Source organism: Capsicum annuum, chromosome 10, assembly GCF_002878395.1.
Source record: "Capsicum annuum cultivar UCD-10X-F1 chromosome 10, UCD10Xv1.1, whole genome shotgun sequence".
NCBI classification, from domain to species: Eukaryota; Viridiplantae; Streptophyta; class Magnoliopsida; order Solanales; family Solanaceae; genus Capsicum; species Capsicum annuum.
The window spans coordinates 183,783,231-183,803,140 of NC_061120.1; the positions used below are offsets into that span (position 1 = coordinate 183,783,231).

The 19,910-nt window shown below is 29.3% G+C and overlaps 1 protein-coding gene across 1 annotated transcript; it reads left to right on the plus strand.

The window, feature by feature from the left end:
- Positions 1 to 3,460: 3,460 nt before the first annotated feature.
- Positions 3,461 to 5,979, plus strand: LOC107843426 (protein LURP-one-related 10). The gene is made up of 2 exons (XM_016687722.2): positions 3,461 to 3,921; positions 5,420 to 5,979. Exons 1-2 carry the CDS (start codon positions 3,661 to 3,663, stop codon positions 5,792 to 5,794), a joined length of 636 nt encoding a protein of 211 aa, XP_016543208.1. The 5' UTR covers positions 3,461 to 3,660; the 3' UTR covers positions 5,795 to 5,979.
- Positions 5,980 to 19,910: the final 13,931 nt, after the last annotated feature.

Genomic DNA, 19,910 nt, shown 5'->3' on the forward strand with positions numbered 1-19,910 from the left:
GTCAGTTTGGGTCGCTAGTGTAGGGAATTACTTGGTGGGGGTATTATTCTTGTTATGATACCTTATTTCATGCTTTATTATGAATCTGTTTACTTTCTCTATTTTCTATTACTGGTGGGTATCGTATTTATGTTATGCCATCTTGTTCCATGCTTTACTATGAATTTGTTTAGTTTTTCGTGTCTCGAGCCAGGGGTCTATCGAAAACAGCCTTTCTACTTCTTTAGAGGTAGAGGTATGGACTGTGTACATCTTACATTCCCCAGACCTCACTATGTGGGAATACACTGGGTTTGTTGTTATTATTGTTGTTGCTTATCGATTGGGATAAGAGTGGAACATCCTATACCACATGTTCACACTCAAAATAGTCTTGCCGAGTCATTAATTAAATGTATACAGTTGATAGCAAGACCATTTCTTATGAAAACTAAGTTGTCCACTTCTGTTTGGGGTCATGCAATTTTGCATGATGCAATACTTATTCATCTTAGACCGATAAATTATCATAAATTTTCTCCATTCCAATTGGTTTTGGATCAAGAGCCTAATATATCTCATTTGAGAATTTTTTAGTGTGGGGTATATGTGTCTATAGCACCACCAAATCGCACCAAGATGGGCCTCCAAAGAAGGTTAGGAATTTATGTTGGGTTTGAATCATCCTTGATTATTCGCCATCTTGAACCATTAACGGGAGATATGTTCATTGCTCGATTTGCAGATTGTCTGTTTAATGAGATAGTTTTTCCAAAATTAGGGGGAGAAGATAGTGACATCAAAAGATAAATTTTATGAAAAAATCCATCACCATCTCACCTCGATCGACTTGCTTCTATTTGTGAGCAAGAAGTATAAAAGACTATTCATCTGCTGAAAATTACAAATCAAATGTCGGACGCATTTATAGATTTGAAAAGGATCACTAAATCACATATTTCTGCAAAGAATATCCCAATTCGTATTGATGTCCCTAAAGGACCATCCACTAGTGTCATAGCTAATGAATCTAAAGCACGCTTAAAGCGTGATAGACCATTAGGTTCTAAGGATTGAAATCCTAGAAAAGGAAAAACAAATGGTCAAGATGACACTACGAAAGATCCTCATATGGAAGTTTAAGATTTGAGAAATGTCGATATTCCTGAAGGAATTAATGAGCCTGAGACTCAAGAAAATGAGGAACTATCCATATATTCAAGTGATGTTGAAACTAATTTGAATTGATCTGAAATAGTAGTGGATTATGTCTTTGCATATAATGTTGCAACGAAAATCATGCAAGATAGTGAGGATCTTGAACCTCTATCTGTCACAGAATGTCGACAAAGAAATGACTGGCCAAAATGGCAAGAAGCCATTCAATCTGAATTGAATTCACTTGCTAAACGTGAAGTTTTTGGACCTACAGCTCAAACACATAATGGTGTTAATCCTATTGGCTATAAATAGTTCTTTGTACGAAAAAGAAATGAGAAAAATAAAATACAAAGGTATAAGGCACGCCTTGTTGCATAAGGTTTCTCACAATGGCCTGGTGTAGATTATGACAAGACATATTCACCAGTTATGGATGCAATAACATTGCGTTATCTTATTAGTTTCACTGTCCATGAGAGACTTGAAATGCAATTGTTGGATGTGGTAACATCCTATCTATATGTATCACTTGATAATGAGATATACATGAAAATTTCTGAAGGATTTAAACTGCCGAAAGCATATAGTTCAAAAGAAGGTTATACGAATAATGAAATTTGCCCATGTGTTTTCATAAAAAAAAATAACGTCGGAGTTTGTTATACTTGTTGCCTATGTCGATGACATAAACCTTATTGGAACACCAATAGAGCTTCAAAAGACAATTGATTACGTAAAGAAAGAATTTGAGATGAAAGATCTCGGAAAGACAAAGTTGTATCTTGGTTTGCAAATTGAGCATTTGACAAACAGTATCTTTATCCATCAATATGTCTACACAGAAAAGATGTTGAAACGATTCTATATGGATGGAGCACATCCATTATGTACTCCGATGGTTGTTCGATCACTTGATGTGAATAAGTATCCATTCCGACCTCAAAAAAGGAATGAGGAACTCCTTGGTCCTAAAATACCATATCTTAATGCAATTGGTGCACTAATGTATCTTGCAAATACTACAAGGCCTGATATAGCCTTTCCAGTTAATTTGTTAGCAAGGTATAGTTCTGCTCATACTAGAAGATATTGGAATGGGATCAAAAACATATTACGGTATCTAAAAGGGACTATCGATTTGGTCTTATTTTATTCTAAAGAATGCAGTTCCGATCTTGTTGGTTATGCTGTTGGGTACTTATCTGACCCTCATAAAGCTCGGTCTCAAACAGGCTACGTATTCATATGTGGGGGTACTGTCATATCTTGGAGATCAACAAAGCAGTCTATCGTAGCCACTTTATCGAACCATACTGAGATTATAGCTATTCATGAAACAAGCCGAGTGTGTGTGTGGTTGAGTCCACAATACATCTCATTCGAGAAAAATATGGCTTGAAATGTGACAAAATACCTACGATTTTATATGAAGATTATGCAGCATGCACAACACAACTTAAAGAAGGATTCATAAGAGGAGATAGAACGAAGCACATTTCGCCAAAGCTCTTCTATACACATGAGCTCCAAAAGAATGGTGATATTAATGTACAACAAATTTATTCAAGTGACAATGTGGCTGATTTATTCACCAAGTCTCTTTCAACTGCAACTTTCAAGAAGATGGTGCACAAGATCGAAATGCAAAGATTCAAGGTTGTTCTTATTAGGGGGAGCTAATACATGTTGTACTTTTGTTTCCTTACGAGGTTTGTCCCACTAGGTTTTTCTTGTAAGGTTTTTAATGAGGAAGCCTATATGCGTATTGTTAGACATTCAAGGGGGAGTGTTATGATATTAATATATATCAGTTGTTGTGAATGTCTATCAAGATCTTTCAAGATCTACTTGATATCCATTAGGATTTGAAGTATCTGTCTTTTACTCAGAAACTAGGAGTAAATTTTCCTTATACATAGAAGAGTTTATTCATCCTTCGAGAGAAATAACAATTACTCTCTCTATTCTCTCTACTCTTCTTCTTTATTTTTTGTTGTTTATTGTTTTATAACAAAAACTAAAGAAGCAGCCGAAAAGGCAAAAGAATTGTTATCACCCCAAAAAAAGTTAAAAAGGCTAAAAAGGGAAATATCAAATTCAATGGCTATTTTGGTGGTATTTTTTTGTATCAAAATGATATTTTTATCTTCTCCCTAAATAAAATTACATAAAATGTATTACTATTATATAGATGAAATTTATTCGTTGCAATTTCATTTTATATTTTTATAAGAAAATATTTTTTATTATTTGAACGCGTAACATTCTATCAATGTGAAATATTACGCATACGTAGATTAAAATAATACACGAATATATCTTCTTACACATCTTGGCATCGCCGACTAAAGAACAATTCCAAAATTCCTCATCATCCTCCCACTTTTCTTTTCTTCATCATTAATTAATCAACAAAAATTTCCACTATAAAATTACTTCCAATTGCCAAACCAAAACTCAGACACTAATCTCCAATAAATCTCACCCAAAATCATCTAGTTTTCTTACAATTAATTAATTATGGGAGGTGGACCAAGTAGCTATCCTCCTCAGATGATGGCAAATCAACAAGTTGCAATAATAAGTCCACAATTTTGTGCACCATATCCAGTTGATTTGAACATCGTGAGGAAACTTATGACGTTGTCTGAAGGTGCTTTTGGAGTTACTGATGTTAATGGTAACATCGTTTTTAAGGTTAAAAGCAAATTGTTTAGCCTTCGTGATCGACGTGTTTTGCTTGATGCTGCTGGTAATCCTATTGTCACTTTCCAACAAAAGGTAATCTTATTTATCTTATTCATTACTGTCATGAGTTTTGATCATGAAAAATATTTTTTTTTTTTTACATAGTTAGAATTTCAAAAAACATATTTGGTCATACAAATTTTTTAGAAAATTTTCGAATTCTGAAGTTGGTAAAATTTGTTTTCACTTTTTCGCTCTAATTTTCTCACATAAAATTAAAAAATAGTTCAGTTCATATTCATTGTCAAACACAACTTCAACTTCAACTCTAATTTGACTTTCTGGCCGGGTTACTAGATCTTGCTAAATTTTTTATTTTAAAAATTACACAAATACACAACTTATATTTTTAATATTACAAAAATTGTCAACTCCCTAAACATATTACAAAAATCTCAACATATACATAAAATGCTATGTATGTTATGTATATTAATAGGAAGAGAGAGTAAAGTAATTAAAAAGTGGGAGGGAGAATAATTAGTAAAGTAATTAAAAAAGTGAGAGGGAAAATAATTACTTCCAAAATGATTGGTATTTATGTTATTTCTACAATTTTATTTACTAAATATTATCTACACACTTATGAAGAGTATGGTAATATAGGCGAATTTAAGATTTTTAGAACATGATACAGAGAAAAAAATATATGAATTGAACTGGAATTGAACCTTGTTCGTCAAGGTCAATATATAGCTCAGTATTCAACCAATTGCACAATTAAGTTTTTTTTTTTTTTGTATAGGATGATTGTTGGGTAATATTAGATCAATTTTTAAAACTATGTATATAAAAATACCTACTTTTGAGAAAAAACTATAAAGGAGTTCATGCACTATAAATTGTATAGTAAATTTTCCCTATATGTAGAAAAATTTATATGACGAGTCGTAATATGGTAAAAACTAAAAATATGGTTAAATTATTGAGAAAAGTTTATATGACAGAGTCGTAATATGGTAAAACCCAAAACAAATGGTTCTTATCTATAGTGAAATCAAATTTATCAAAATAAACTACACAAAGAAGTCAAAAAAGGAAATTTAACATTCACTGTATATGCATAAAAATTGATTTTAATCATGTATAATTATTATAATTTTATGTTGAATTCCTCAACCCCAGGGGCGGGCTTATGTGCACTTTTGTGGTGTTTCTGTACCAGTTGAACTCGATGCATATTAGATATAATCTAAGTAGCACAGGCTCTTTACTTTTGGTGTCTCACTTTGACATTTATGAAGAGTCCGAGCAACATAGGATATGATTATATAAGAAGTATATAAAAATTGGTATAGAAGTCAAAGCAACACTCGAAAATCAAGAAGATAGTTGGGTGTTTTGGTTTTCAGTCAGAACTTTAAAGTTTTGGACGTCTTATATGCTCAAACCTTTCTGAGTCACTCACAATTCCTAAATTTTGAGTCCGCCACTACTCAGTCCTACCTAGCTCCGCTCATGTGCAGTTATGCAAAGGAATTCATCATGGCATTTATTAAATTTTTTTTTTTTCCATATTTTTGTTTTTCAGATATTGAGTGCACATAGAAGATGGCAAGTCTACAGAGGAGAGAGCACAGACTCAAAAGATTTTCTCTTTAGTGTAAAGAAGTCTTCACTTCTTCAATTCAAGACCAAGTTGGATGTTTTCTTGGCACACAATACAAAAGAAGATGTTTGTGATTTCAGAATTGAAGGCAGTTGGTTTGAAAGATCATGTGTTATTTATGCTGGAAATACTTCTACTATAATTGCCCAAATGCATAGGAAACACACTGCTCAGAGTATACTGCTTGGCAAAGACAATTTTGGTGTCACTGTGTACCCGAACGTGGACTACGCGTTCATAGTTGCTCTTGTTGTGATTCTGGAGGAGATTAATGAGGATCGATCTGGTGATGATTGATTTTAGCACGAGCGTTGGCAGTGTTTGATGTATATTTTGTGTGAGCCGCGTTTTGGCTTTAATTGGGAGTACTTCGATTGTTGGATTTGCCTGTGTAGTATAGAGGTGTAATGTTGTTTTGTTAGGAAGTTTTTCAAACGGACAAATTACGAACTATTTTACTACTTTTTTCCTGATTTTCGCGACTGTGGATTGTAATATTTTGGTTTTGCAAGATGCTCATACCGATATTTCATTATACTAGGCGCGTGCATCTCACTTTAATCAATTTAAATATTACGTTAAATAGGATATTTATTTAAATAATAAAGATAAATATAATAATTAAATTTAATATCTTTTGAGTATATAAAGATGGAGAATTTTTTATTAAACTTATGTTTTACCAAAAATATTTTTAAAAGTCGATCTACATTCATCTACCATCTGTAAATCGCAATAAAATAATACAATGATAGAGAGATCAAAATAATACAATTAAATCTAATCTTTACAAACAAAATTTTTTTCAAAGTCGTCCGATATTTATCTACCACCTATAAACAATAACAAAATAATACGATAATAGAGATATCAAAATAATACAACTACACCTAACCTTTACATAAAAAAATTCATCAAAGTCGACCAACATTTATCTATCACCTGTAAACTGCAACAAAATAATACGATAAAAAAGTGATATCAAAATAATACAATTAAACTTAAATTTTACACATAAAAATTTCTCAAAGCCGATTGAGATTCATCTACGAACTAAACTACCACAAAATAACAAATTAATAGAAATATTACGATAATACAATTAAACCTAACATTTACCTAAAAAGAATTTCAAAGCCGACTCACACTCATCTAATATCTGTAAATTAAAATAAAATAATAAGATAATAAAGATATCAAAACAATACAAGTAAACATAACTTTTACACAAGAAATTCTTCAAAGCCAACCGACATTCATCTACGACCTGTAAACTATAAGAAAAAATATAATAGTGATTACAAAGTTTCGATTTTGATCCAACTAATTATTCTTGTCTGGGCGAAAATTTTGACCATAAAGAATGATTTTGAATGAAAACCAAGAAGATATATATATATACTAGTTTATGTACGCGCCTTGCGCGTGTACCTCACTTTAATGAGTTCAAATATTACATTAAATAGGATATGTGTTTAAATAATAAAGATGAATATAATAATTAAATTTAATATCTTTTGAGTATGTAAAGATGGAGAATTTATTTATTAAACCTAATCTTTACGAAAAATATTTTTAAAAGTCGATCGACATTCATCTTCCATCTGTAAATTGCAACAAAATAATACAATGATAGAGACATCAAAATAATACAATTAAATCTAATTCTTACATACAAAATTTTTCTCAAAGTCGTCCGACACTCATCTACCACTTTTAAATAACAACAAAATGATACAATAATAAAGATATCAAAATAATACAACTAAACCTAACCTTTAAATAAAAAAATTCCTCAAAGCCGACCAACATTTATCTATCACCTGTAAACTGAAACAAAATAATACAATAAAAGTGATATCAAAACAATGCAATTAAACTTAAATTTTACACATAAAAATTTCTCAAAGCCGATCGAAATTCATCTACGAACTGTAAACAACCACAAAATAATAAACAAATAAAAATATTGTGACAATACAATTAAACCTAACCTTTACATAAAAAAAAAAAACTGACCTACATTCATCTTGTATCTGTAAATTAAAATAAAATAATAAGATAATAAAGATATCAAAACAATACAATTAAACCTAACCTTTACACAAGAAATTCTTCAAAGCCAACCGACATTCATCTACGACCATTAAACTATAAAAAAAATATAATAGTGATCACAAAGCTTCGATTTTGATCTAACTAATTCTTGTCTGAGCGGAAATTAATATAATAAAAAATAATTAAATAGTAAATTAAAAAAATAGTGAAAAGACAGTTTTGTCTAAAGAAAGTCCTTTAATGAAGGGTAAAAAGTTCAAATCACTTTTCTAATAGTATTCACACTTTTAATATATTATAGATAATATAATAAAAAATAATTAAATAGTAAATTAAAAAAATAGTGAAAAAATAGTTTTGTCTAAAGAAGAGTCTTTTAATGAAGGATAAAAAGTTCAAATCACTTTTCTAATAGTCTTCACACTTTTAATATATTATAGATTATGGATATACACACATGTTGAATTTTATTATGCGGACAAAAACAGTGAAAAAGTTGAGGGTTGGAAAATCAAGCATCCATCAATCTAGACATGCAATCGAATCAAGTTAGATGAGCATCAATCATATTCTCCCAATAGACAAATCGATTTGTTCTCTAGTTTAACGTATATCTCAATATTTATAGAAGTATTTTCTTAATAGAGTCCTATTTTAGGTGTATTTTTCTAATTGAACAGTACAAAAAAAAAATATTAATTAATTCTCCTATCATATATTTTAGGAGTCCCATGTATTTTAGGAAGTTTAGTAAAAGAAAAATATTAATTAATTCTCCTACCATATATTTTAGGATTTCCATATATTTTAGGAAGTCTAGTTAATATAATAAAAAATAATTAAATAATAAATTTTAAAAAATAGTGATAAAACAATTTTCTCTAAAGAAAAGTCTTTTAATGAAGGGCAAAAAATTCAAATCATTTTTCTAAGCTTAACACTTTTAATATATTATAGAAATAAATTATAGATATAGATATAGATTATAGATTATAGATTATACATATAGATATAGATTATAGATATAGATTATAGATTATAGATTATAGATATAGATATAGATATAGATATAAATATAGATATAGATTATAGATATTGATGCATATTAAAAATTTAATAATATTTTTAAAAAAATGTAAGAGAAATTTATGACATGTCTACTTCGTCTGCTTCAATCGTAATTTTACTAAATATCACCCTACTTAATTATTATAAGTCATCTAAATATTTATGAAAAAAATATAAAACAAATATAAAATGATAAGTTAACTCTTGATGTTAAATTAACTTGACGTCTTATATGAGGCCCACTTAAAAAAAATCACAAGTATTTTTTATAGTAATTGCTATATCACTTCTAAGTAGTTGTTGTGAGTCATTTAAGACATGTCTGCTTTGCTGCTTCAATAGTGATTTTACTATACCACCTCTAATTAATTATTATGGTCATCTAAGCATTATGCCACTTAAATTGGAACAGAAGAAAGAGTTTTGTAAATCATAATAATTTAAAACTTAAATTATTTAAAAAATAAAATTGACTATCAATGCTACAAAAGTTTGGACAAGGAGAGTAACATATATTATTTGAAAATTACGTAAAAAGTATTATAAATTACAATAGTTAACAACTTAAAATATCTAAAAAGAAAATTAATCTATTATATATTTTTTAAAAAGTATAAAAATACTATGAATCACAATAATTAACAACATAAAAAGTTTAAAAGATATAAAATATTTGATTGACTCTCGAAATTATATCAATGCCACTTAAATTAAAATAGAAGGAAAGTATTATAAATCACAATGACTAAAAACTTATATTATTTTTTAAATATAATTGACTATCAATGCCACAAAAATTTAAAAAGGGAGAGTAACATATATTATTTGAAAACTACATAAAAAATATTATAAATTACAATAGTTAACCAATTAAAATATCTAAAAATATATTAAAAATATGATTGATTATCTACATTCTATTTGTTTCGCATAAATTAAGACCAAAAAATAACATATACTCGGCATGTATTATCTGAAAAACAGTAATATAGGTCCATCGAATTTTTCTTTCACACTCTTTATTAATGTATACATTTGTAGAGTCTAATTTTGATCGTAAATTAAATTTATGAAACAAAATTATATATTTGAATAATAAATCACAATAATTGATTATTTAAAATATTTTTAAAATATATGCAAAAGTTACTCTGAAAAATAAATTTATTTAAATTTCAAAATTCAAAAGATGTCACATTAATTGATATGGTTATTATTATAATATTAATTTAGGATAAGATGTTGGGTCCATACTTTGTACGGACTTCTTCTAACTAGAATATATATATGTGCTAGATAAGAATGCTCGTGCTATGCATGGGCCCAACACTGCAGGTTGTTGTTTCAGTTCATATGAACAAGATCAATTCATATAGCTATACGACTATATCTATAACTTAAAAGATATAGTCATATACTGGAATAAAGATGACAAGCCAGTAACAACCAATACAATGTAACAAGGAGCATTTAGTTAAAAATGAGAAAAGAATTTGAAAATGAGGTGTAGGTGACTCAAATCTTAATAATTGAGTGGAGGTGACAATTACTTTATCATGGATTAAGAAAGTTGGAAAAGTTTGAAAATAGCCCACAAATTTTTAAATTTACACTTTGATCTAAAAGTTAGTTAATATAACAAAAAACGGAGGAAAAAAGGCGTGTTTCTCTCTCTTCTTATCCGCTGTTGTTTTCTCTCTCTTCACAATTTTTGTTGTTCATTGTTATTGCTGCTTTATTCATCATCTTCTTCTTCATTATCACTATCTTCTACTTCATTATCATCTTCTTTTTCTTCTTGTCGACCATTGTTTTTGTTTTATCGCTACTGCTGCTACTTGAATAATTTTTTAGGTCAAGTTTTATTTCGTACATTACTTTGGCATTACTTCATTGGTGACTTTGATAAGTAAAAATATGATTTTTAGTTGAATTTTTCATCTGGGTACATTGCTACTGCTGTTTTTTCAACAGTGAATAGAACCCTTTCATGAATCCAACATAAGAGTCATTTGTTTAAACCAATCACTCATCTATTACGACAGATGAGTCATCTGTTGCGACGGATGAGTCATCTATTGTAACGAAAGACTCATAATTTGGATTCATGTTTATGGTTCTATATAGTTCCCAAAACATGAATCGAATAGATGGATTTTTTATTACAACAGACGAGTTATCTGTTGCAACAGACGCGTTATCTATTGCAATAAAGGAGTAATCTGTTGCAATAGATGAGTAGTCTGTTGTGAACAACATAAAACAACTCCTGTCATAAACCCAACAGATAACCAATATGTTTCAACAGATGTTCCATCTCTTGAAAAAACTCAAAACTCTTGCTATTGCTACTGGATTACAAATTATTCCTTACGTCCAATCGTCGAAATATTTGTTGAGAAGAACAAATAGACAGAAACATAAATTTTTCATTAAACAAAAATAAAATACATTAGGTAGGTAGATTGGATATAAATAAAAATAAAAATACATACGCTAAAAGAAAAGACATAACTTAATTATTATTATTATTATTATTATTATTATTATTATTATTATTATTATTATTATCATCATCATCAGCAGCAGCAGCAGCAGCATCATTATTATTGCCAGCTGGCCAATCATCAACCGTCAGCAGCAGGGCCTCCTCAGCCTGCGAATCTCTCAGAGCATCCTTGCTCTCACGGCGCCCAACTCCCACTGCAGGTCATTAACCTATCTCTGGTGTTCCCGCATGGTATTGCATAGAATAGCAATGTCCCAAACAGGATCAGTCATATCTAGAACATGCATGAACTGACAAAAAATGTAAAAACACAAGTAAAGAAAGAGTCTGAATGTAATACAACGTATACTACAAATTGGGTAGATTTACACAAAAAGAAAGAAAAAACTTACCTGAGTCAGGGAAAAGGTATCTGGTCTTTAAAGAGAAAATGGTTGAAGATGTAATATGAAAGACAAGATGCAAGAAATAAAAAGAGTGTAGTAGAATGAACGAATAAGGAGAGACCTATTTATAGAGGATTGAATTTGAATGAGTTAGGTAAAAAAGCGCAACTGTTCACTTCTACTTTATTAATTGCATTCAAACTGATGACATTTTGATTACTGTGAAAAGTTATGACTTAATTAAATCAAGGTGTTGACTTTTTGATTATTGTGATAGATCATGACTTTCAGTTTATTATTATTAGTTCTTAAATTTAAATAGTTCTTTCCTCAATTAAATAATCAAAGACTTCTCACCTTTTCAATAATTATTTCTTTTAATAATAACCATTTTTAATGAGTTGGGGCAATAAATTGTATATCTGTTGCATCAAATAACCCATCTATGACAATAGATATACCATCTGTTGTAACAAATAATCTGTCTTTTTTAATAATCATCATATACTTTCATTAATCCAAATTGATGAATTTTTTATTATATAAATTAAAAAAATTAAAAACAAAAATAGTGAAAAGTCACTACTTGTCGCCTATTTTATATTAACATCAATTATTCAAATTAAATAATCATTTTTTAAGGTTATATATTGTGGTTATCATTTATTTCCTTATTGTTTTCTGTGAAAAGAAATGATTTAATTAAATCAAGCTGGTGAGTTTTTTATTATTGTGACAAGTCATGAATTTTCAGCTTATTATTATTAATTAGTTCTTAAATTTAAATAACTTTTTTGTCAACTAAATAATCAAAGACTTCTCGCCTTTTCAATAACCATCTTTTTAAATAAATAATAACCATTTTTATTGAGTTGTGGCAACATGTTGTATATCTGTTGTATCAGATAACCCATCCGTGACAACAGATATACCATCTGTTGCAACAAATCGACCATCTGTTGAAGGAGCTTTTTTGATTTCTTCTAACAGTTGATTCATCAGTCACAACAGATGGCGAATTTAATTCATCAACTGTTTTGAATGTGTCAGACAAAAAGGCACGACTGTCATCTCTTTTTTAACAATCATCATATACCTTAATTAATTCAAAGTGGTGACTTTTTTATTATATAATAAATAAATTAAAAAAAATAGATTTAAAAACAAAAATGATGAAAATTCATGACTTGTCGCCTATTTAATATTAACATCAGATATTAAAATTAAATGACTATTTTTTACGGTTATAAATTGTGTTTATCATTTATTTTCTTATTATTTATTTACGAACCATTTTTCATATTAAATAATCGAAAAGTCATGACTTTTCACAATCCTTTTTTTTATTAATAACCGTCTATTGTAACATATGATCCATCTGTCCCAACTAATTAACCATCTGTTGTAATATATGGTCCATTCGTTGCCATAAATGCTCAATCCCTACCTCCAACCGTCGACATATTGAGAATAAGGAATAGACAGAATGAAAATAAAATATTAAATAAGAATTAAAAATCTAAAGTCGACCAAACATAGATTTTTGAATCCATTATATACAAATATACAATAAAAAATAAAACATACATTAGGTTCCTCCCTTAGGTAGATCCGATATAATAAAAGAAAATGCATACACTAAAAGAAAAAACATAACTTAATTATTATTATTACTATTATTATTATTATCATTATTATTAATAATAATAATATTATTGTCAACCGACCAATCGTCATCCGGCAGCTGCAGGGCCCTCCTCAGCCTTGCTTTCATGTCGCCCAACTCCCACCGGAGTTCATGAATCCGCCTTTCAAGTTTCCGCAAAGAGTTGCACAGAATCACCTTGTCCAATTCCGAATTAGACATATCTAGAAGTAGAGTAGACTGAACGAGTAAGGAGGGACCCATTTATAAATGATTGAATTTGAAAGGGTTAGTCAAAAATCACGATTGTTCACCTCTTTTTTAATAATTATATCCCTTAATTAAATAAAACTGGTGACTTTTTGAATATGTAAATTAAAAAAAATGGATCTAAATGCAACATTTTACCTTTATTGTATTTCGAAAAGAAAAGAAAATTATTTTAAAATAAATCTAACAGATGGGTAATCTGTTGCAAAATATATTTAACCTGTTTGATAATTTACAACATATTGACAATCTGTTGCAATAGATATATATATCTATTTGATTATTTCCAACGGATAAGTCATATGTTGCAACAGATTGATTATCTATTGTAACAGATGTCTATAATTGTTTGATAATTTTAACAGATGTGTTATCTGTTGCAATAGGTTAGTCATCTGTTTATTTAAATTAAGTCATAAATGGGTTAGGAAGAATAAGGTGTGTGCAGATAGATGCATCCACTTTCATGTGTGGGAGTTATGTATTACTAATAAGGTCATCGAGAAAACATACATAAAGTACAATGATTTGTGAATGCAGTTTTTAACCGATTAGACATTAATCATTCAAACAAGATCTTGCATTGTACAGTTATGTTTGATAGGATCGAATTGATAAGGCGAGGGACCATGAAGATAGTACCGATACCCTATTGCAAATTAATGACAATTGTTGCTCATGTTTATGCGTGTTAAGTTTTGAGAATAAATCAATATTTGGTGTCATTGCAAAGATCCAATAGCAATTGGGTTGACTTTAAGGGTGCACTGGACTCTGAGAAGGCCTTCTAAGCCTCCCACTGCAGCAAACAAGAACGAAAAATCAATAGAAATTCCCCTGGCCCAAATTAATATGGATGAATTATTCGAGAAGATGATTATACACCAGAAGGAGCCGGGGGAGAATGCTTGCGAGAGAAAGGGGAGTTGATGAAAGACTATATCATCTCAGGGCTAATTGAAGAGGAAACATAGGGTGTGCAAGCAAGGAACTTCTAGTGAATCTGGCCGATGAAATTGATTTAAAACATGAGAAATGAAATCCGAATCAAATGCAAATATGAAAGTATATCCAGTAATGAAAATTCATCTGTCATCTCCCTCAAAGAAAAATATTGCAGCTAGACACTTTGTTAGGGAACTGTGACTAGTTAGTGTGGTCGGAATGATCACCTATATAGAAAATAATAGAACACCAAGAAAGCAGCTTTGTGGACATCGAGAGTTGAAATGATGTACACCAAAAACAACTGAAGTTAAAATAAGGAATCAAGCAAAGGCGGTAATTTTTGAATTTTAAATTGCATCCCATGCCTTCTTGTTTGTGGTTCCGATTAGGTCCACTGCTATTGACCTAATCGAAACCACAAACAAGATTGAATGACAGATTAAGTATAATTACTTCCTTAGCAATATGAATCTAATTGATTGTATTTTCTTACCTTACCTTGCTTTCAACATATCTTGAAGAAAATTAGATGCTTGCGGTATTATGTGAATCCCATGCAGTTGCCAGAGCTCTTGAAAATTATCCAATGGACGGAAATGTAAGTTGCACCAGTGTTTTTGACATATTAGCAGCTAAGCATGTAAAAGCATTGGGGCAATGTAAATTCCATGAAATAAGCATCCAATTTTATTGTGCCAAAGCACAATATTGGGCAATATCTTGATTTACCGAAGGATAGTAAAATTAGATGCTTATTTCATGAAATTTACATTATACGTAGTCACAAAGTGTCGATTGAATATAATAAGACGCTAGAAAAAATGTGAATGCAATTAAAATATTTTTGTGTGATGTTAAAATAATGAATTTAAAATATTTGATTAAAATATTTTACAATATGATAGGAAAATAAAACCTCTTTTTTATTCTTCTCAAAATTCACAAAAACAGAAATAAAAAATACGAATTTGTTTTTTAAAAAATTATTTAGAACTGAGAAGCATCAAAAAAATAATTAAAAGAAAAAAAGCGGATCAAATTTGGATGTCAACAATGTGTATCATTATTTCGCGCGGTTCTAGACGGGGGGAGGGCACGAGTCAGCCAGGTCTCCGAAGTCTTGACCCCATTCAATTTTTGGATCAATTCCTCCTTGGTACAATTAAAAATGGAATTCTTAACCATACTTGTAATTTCATTTGCAGGCATATAGTTCTGCTTCTCACTATTGCACAAAGCCTTTTATTTGTATCAACTTGATGAATCTTACGAAATTCAAAAACGTGAAATAAATTACACCAAAATCTTTTTTCTAAAATGCGATCATAGAGAACTGTCAATATACTGGTTGGGGAGCATATCGTGTTCTATGTGAATATATTTAGGAAGGAAATTAAAAGATAAAGGTTTAATGGTGGAGAATTGGCCACTTTTTGTTCCACGACATGCGCATAAAGTCATAACAAAAGCAATCTATATCTATAATTTATATTTATATCTATATCTGTCTATAATTTATATCTATATCTATATCTATATCTATAATTTATAATCTATAATTTATATCTATATCTATATCTATATCTATAATCTATAATATATTAAAAGTGTGAAGGATCTTATAAATATTGTTTGAACTTTTTATCCTTCATTAAAAGTTTATGCTTTAGTCAAAATCGTCTTTTCCCTTTTTTTTAAATATTTAAAAATTAAAAATTAATTAAATACTTATACTAAAATCTTTCCTTATTAAACTATGGGACTCAAATAGAAACCGTGACGTTATAGGAAACTCTGCTTAACTCAATTTCTATATATTCTCCACATTGTCTTTCTTTCTCTCTATTCAATTAATCAATTAGTTATTGATTTACTTCGTCTCAATTAAACTCCGGTATAATTTTGCCTTGAATTCAATTTTGAAGAATTTTCTAATTTTTCATGTGAACTAGGATACTAAACAGTTGCTATATAAAGAATTTTCATGCTTCATATTTATTTTTTATAGCTTATTGATTTTTTAAAACATTTATTTATATTTTCTAACGTGATTTATTTATGCCTTATAGTTTGTAATGATTTATTTTGTTGCAGCGTACTCTTCTTCTAAGTTAATTTTTATGGTATATATTGGGTTCAATTTATTAATTTAAGTATTCTGTTCTTAAGTCATTACATTGACAAAATTTTATCAAACTTCTTATTTTTTATTCTTGATCATGTTTTCATTGAATTGTTTCTTAAACTTAGTTGTAGCAGTTATTCTTTTTAGTTGGAGTATGACAAAACGTTGGTTGAAGTTTGATGTGAGGTTATAATTCACTGCTTAGGTTTTTTCTTGCAATGGATGTTATACATATTTTAGTTATTGTGTTTTGTGTATCTTCTTTGCAGTTATGACGTTTGAACTTTGATTAATTGAGCCATTAATCAAGGGTCTTTACTGGAACCAACTTCTCTACCAGAGCTACTTTGTGAAAATACATGTGAAAGTTCTAGTTGCACGTTGTACCTAATAGTTTGGAATTTCAAATCAATTAAAATTTCATTATATGTGTGTGTATTAGAAAATTTGTGATATATATTAAACGTGTATTTGTGTTTACATGCAGAAGATTTGAAAGAGAAACTAGAAAGAGATGACAAATCTATTTCTAACAATGGAAAGAAGGTATGTGAATTGCTTAAATCGACTACATTACTATTAGTTATACCTAAACTTATTTTTTAATTTTAGAATGAGTATGTTATTATCATGGCTTTGGTAGATATATCGGTGCACGAAATTACTGATCCTGATCAAGCAAAAGGTCAAGTTCACCTTTGAGCTTATTTTAGACTAAGTTTTTAAATTACATGAACAATGATGGAGAGTTTATAGTTTCTTAAAAGATGTCCCAATTCCTTATATCTTTACTTTGTGTCTATTGCTCTCAATTTTGATGTTGTTCGTCTTACTTTGTAGCCAAATTATGTGTTGACAAAAATAAATAAAGCTAATATGTTTTTTTGATCTACGGTATTGTTCTTTTATTCACTCATTAAAATTTTATGTTGTTTTTTTCGAGTTCTAATGTCTTCCTTTGTTTTTAGTTATTTAGATTAGTAAGCCTTTTATTATTATTATTATTATTATTATTATTATTATTATTATTATTATTATATTGATATCACAAGTAAAATATCATTCTTGTATGGGTAGAGCCCATAGAGATGGTGCAAAAAAATGCTACTATATTATTATTGAATTTTTGGGTCAATGATTTTTTAATGATTTTATAAAGAAATTAATTGACTTATTGATTATATTTTGGTGACATACATTCTCCTAATATTATTAGTGCCTTCATTGCTTTGCAAACCACAATTGACATTTCTGATTGGTCAAACTGAAAATTGAGCTGTTAAGGATCAAAAACAAATAAATTGAAACCGTTACAAAAATCTTATCAATTTGGTTATTGATTTAGTATATTTAAAATCAAAAATTGATAAACTGAATCAATAATACATAAATCCAACCCAAATAGATTGTTGCACACCCCTATCTATGGGTAATTTGATTTTTTTTCATCACATAAATTATTTATTAATTATTTCAAACGACTACAAAATCAAATGTCCCAAAAAAGTACTCAAATTTTATTTAAAGATAATTATATAAAATAATAATCAAATTACTCTTCCTCTATGTGTTTCACACGGATAATGATATGTTTGGATAAATTTGTGTTGCATTTGAAAGAAAATTATCAATATAGACAATATAACTTTTTTGATATTATTAAACAGTCAAAGCGACGGAAAAGATCATAAATTAAGAATTAAAAAAAAGTAAGGTGAGATATCACAAATGTAATATTTATTTAAATCATTAAAACAAACATTTTTACCGTCAATGGTTACTTTTAATAATTTCATCTTCTTAAATATAGTTTTGTTGATTGATGTGTGATATGTTTACATTATTATATTAAAGTGTCAAGGAATTTTGAGAAGTAATTTGAACTTTTTGCATTTCATTAAAAATCTTCATAATAGACAAAATCGTCTAATTTTAAATAATCAAAAATTACACGTGCGAGGTACGTGCGGTTAAACTAGTATATTAAAAGTGTGAAGGCCCTTAGAAAAGTGATTTAAACTTTTTGCCCTTCATTAAAAGTCTTTTCTTTAGAAAAAATCGTCTTTTCACTATTTTTTTCTAATATTTAAGAATTAAAAATTAATTAAATATATTATGATGAAATCTTTCCCACGTTTATGGATGGGCCCTTAAATTCTAAACACTCCTATTCATAATCAACGTAAACAAATACTATCCTACTTAAAATAGCAAACCACATGAATAAAAGAATATATACGTAGGTAAGCCATAAGGTTGGTTTGTTTTCTTTCCATCCGTTTTATTTCTTCATAGTGTAGACAACAATCTTGTGTATTTTCTTTATCTTTCTCTGTTTTTGTCTTGATAGTATCTACCTTCTTTCTTATTTTTTCTATTTATGTTACAGTTTGAAGTGATTCTTGAATTGTAACCTGTTTTGAAAAATCGGTAACAAATTAAAGGTAAGCAATTGTTTTGTTTTCACTTATTTTGTCGCTTTATATATATATATACGAGTTTCAAGGGCTCGTGTCTTAAACGATATGAAGAAAAAGGAACATTAAGTGATGGAAATGTGAGACTCACAAGCACCATCAAAAGATTGTGGTTGTGACACTCGAAAAGTAAACATACATTACTAAAGAAACCCAAGTTCGATAGAAGTGACACTCGAGGAATTGTGGTTGTAAGTCCAAGTGCACTCAGAAGGTTCTAACCTGGCCGTTTCTTAAGCTTCCTTTATTGCATTCCAAAGGAAGATACAACATTATTCTTGAAGCTGAAATATAATAATTCAACCTGTCTATACCTCTCCTTTCTTCTTATGTCTGTTCTTAAAACTTCATAAAGATATTGCATGCTTAGTTTCTACACTAAAAATTATAAATTTTAGGAGGAAATGAATGAAGAAAGACTACTTGGCAAAGGATTTGAAGTCGCACATAAAACAACTACACCGCACCTTATGAATCTTTGAAGAAGAAAAACTCATCACACAGAACTATAGGAAAGAGGTTGGTTTTATGTTCTCTTGCCGTAAGATGATCTACATTATTTTTGGAAGTTTTAGCCCTTTGGTTCTTGCTAACGTTAATTATCTTCATGACTTTCCTCTCTAAGTTAAGAGTGTCAAGTAGGCCGGGCTGGGCCAATCCGAAACCGGCCCGTTTAGTTTAACCGGGTTGTGGGCCGATTTCAGTCCGGGTTGGAGTTAAGTGGGCCGGGCCGGTTCCAGGTTCAACAGTAAAAATGTTGAAAACAACCCTGAACCGGCCCACTTAACCCAACCCGGTTAAACCCATCTAAACCCGGTCAAACCCGGTTAAAAATCGGTCAAACCCGTTTAAAATAAAAATCCAATATACACTATATACACTACAATTATATACACTATATACACTCCAATTACAATATATATTTTT

Excerpts from the sequence above, each read along its gene's own strand:
- LOC107843426 (XM_016687722.2), top strand. The coding sequence starts at position 3,661 with ATGGGAGGTGGACCAAGTAGCTATCCTCCTCAGATGATGGCAAATCAA. Across the intron at positions 3,922-5,419 it reads TTGTCACTTTCCAACAAAAG|ATATTGAGTGCACATAGAAG; the intron begins GTAATCTTATTT and ends TTTGTTTTTCAG.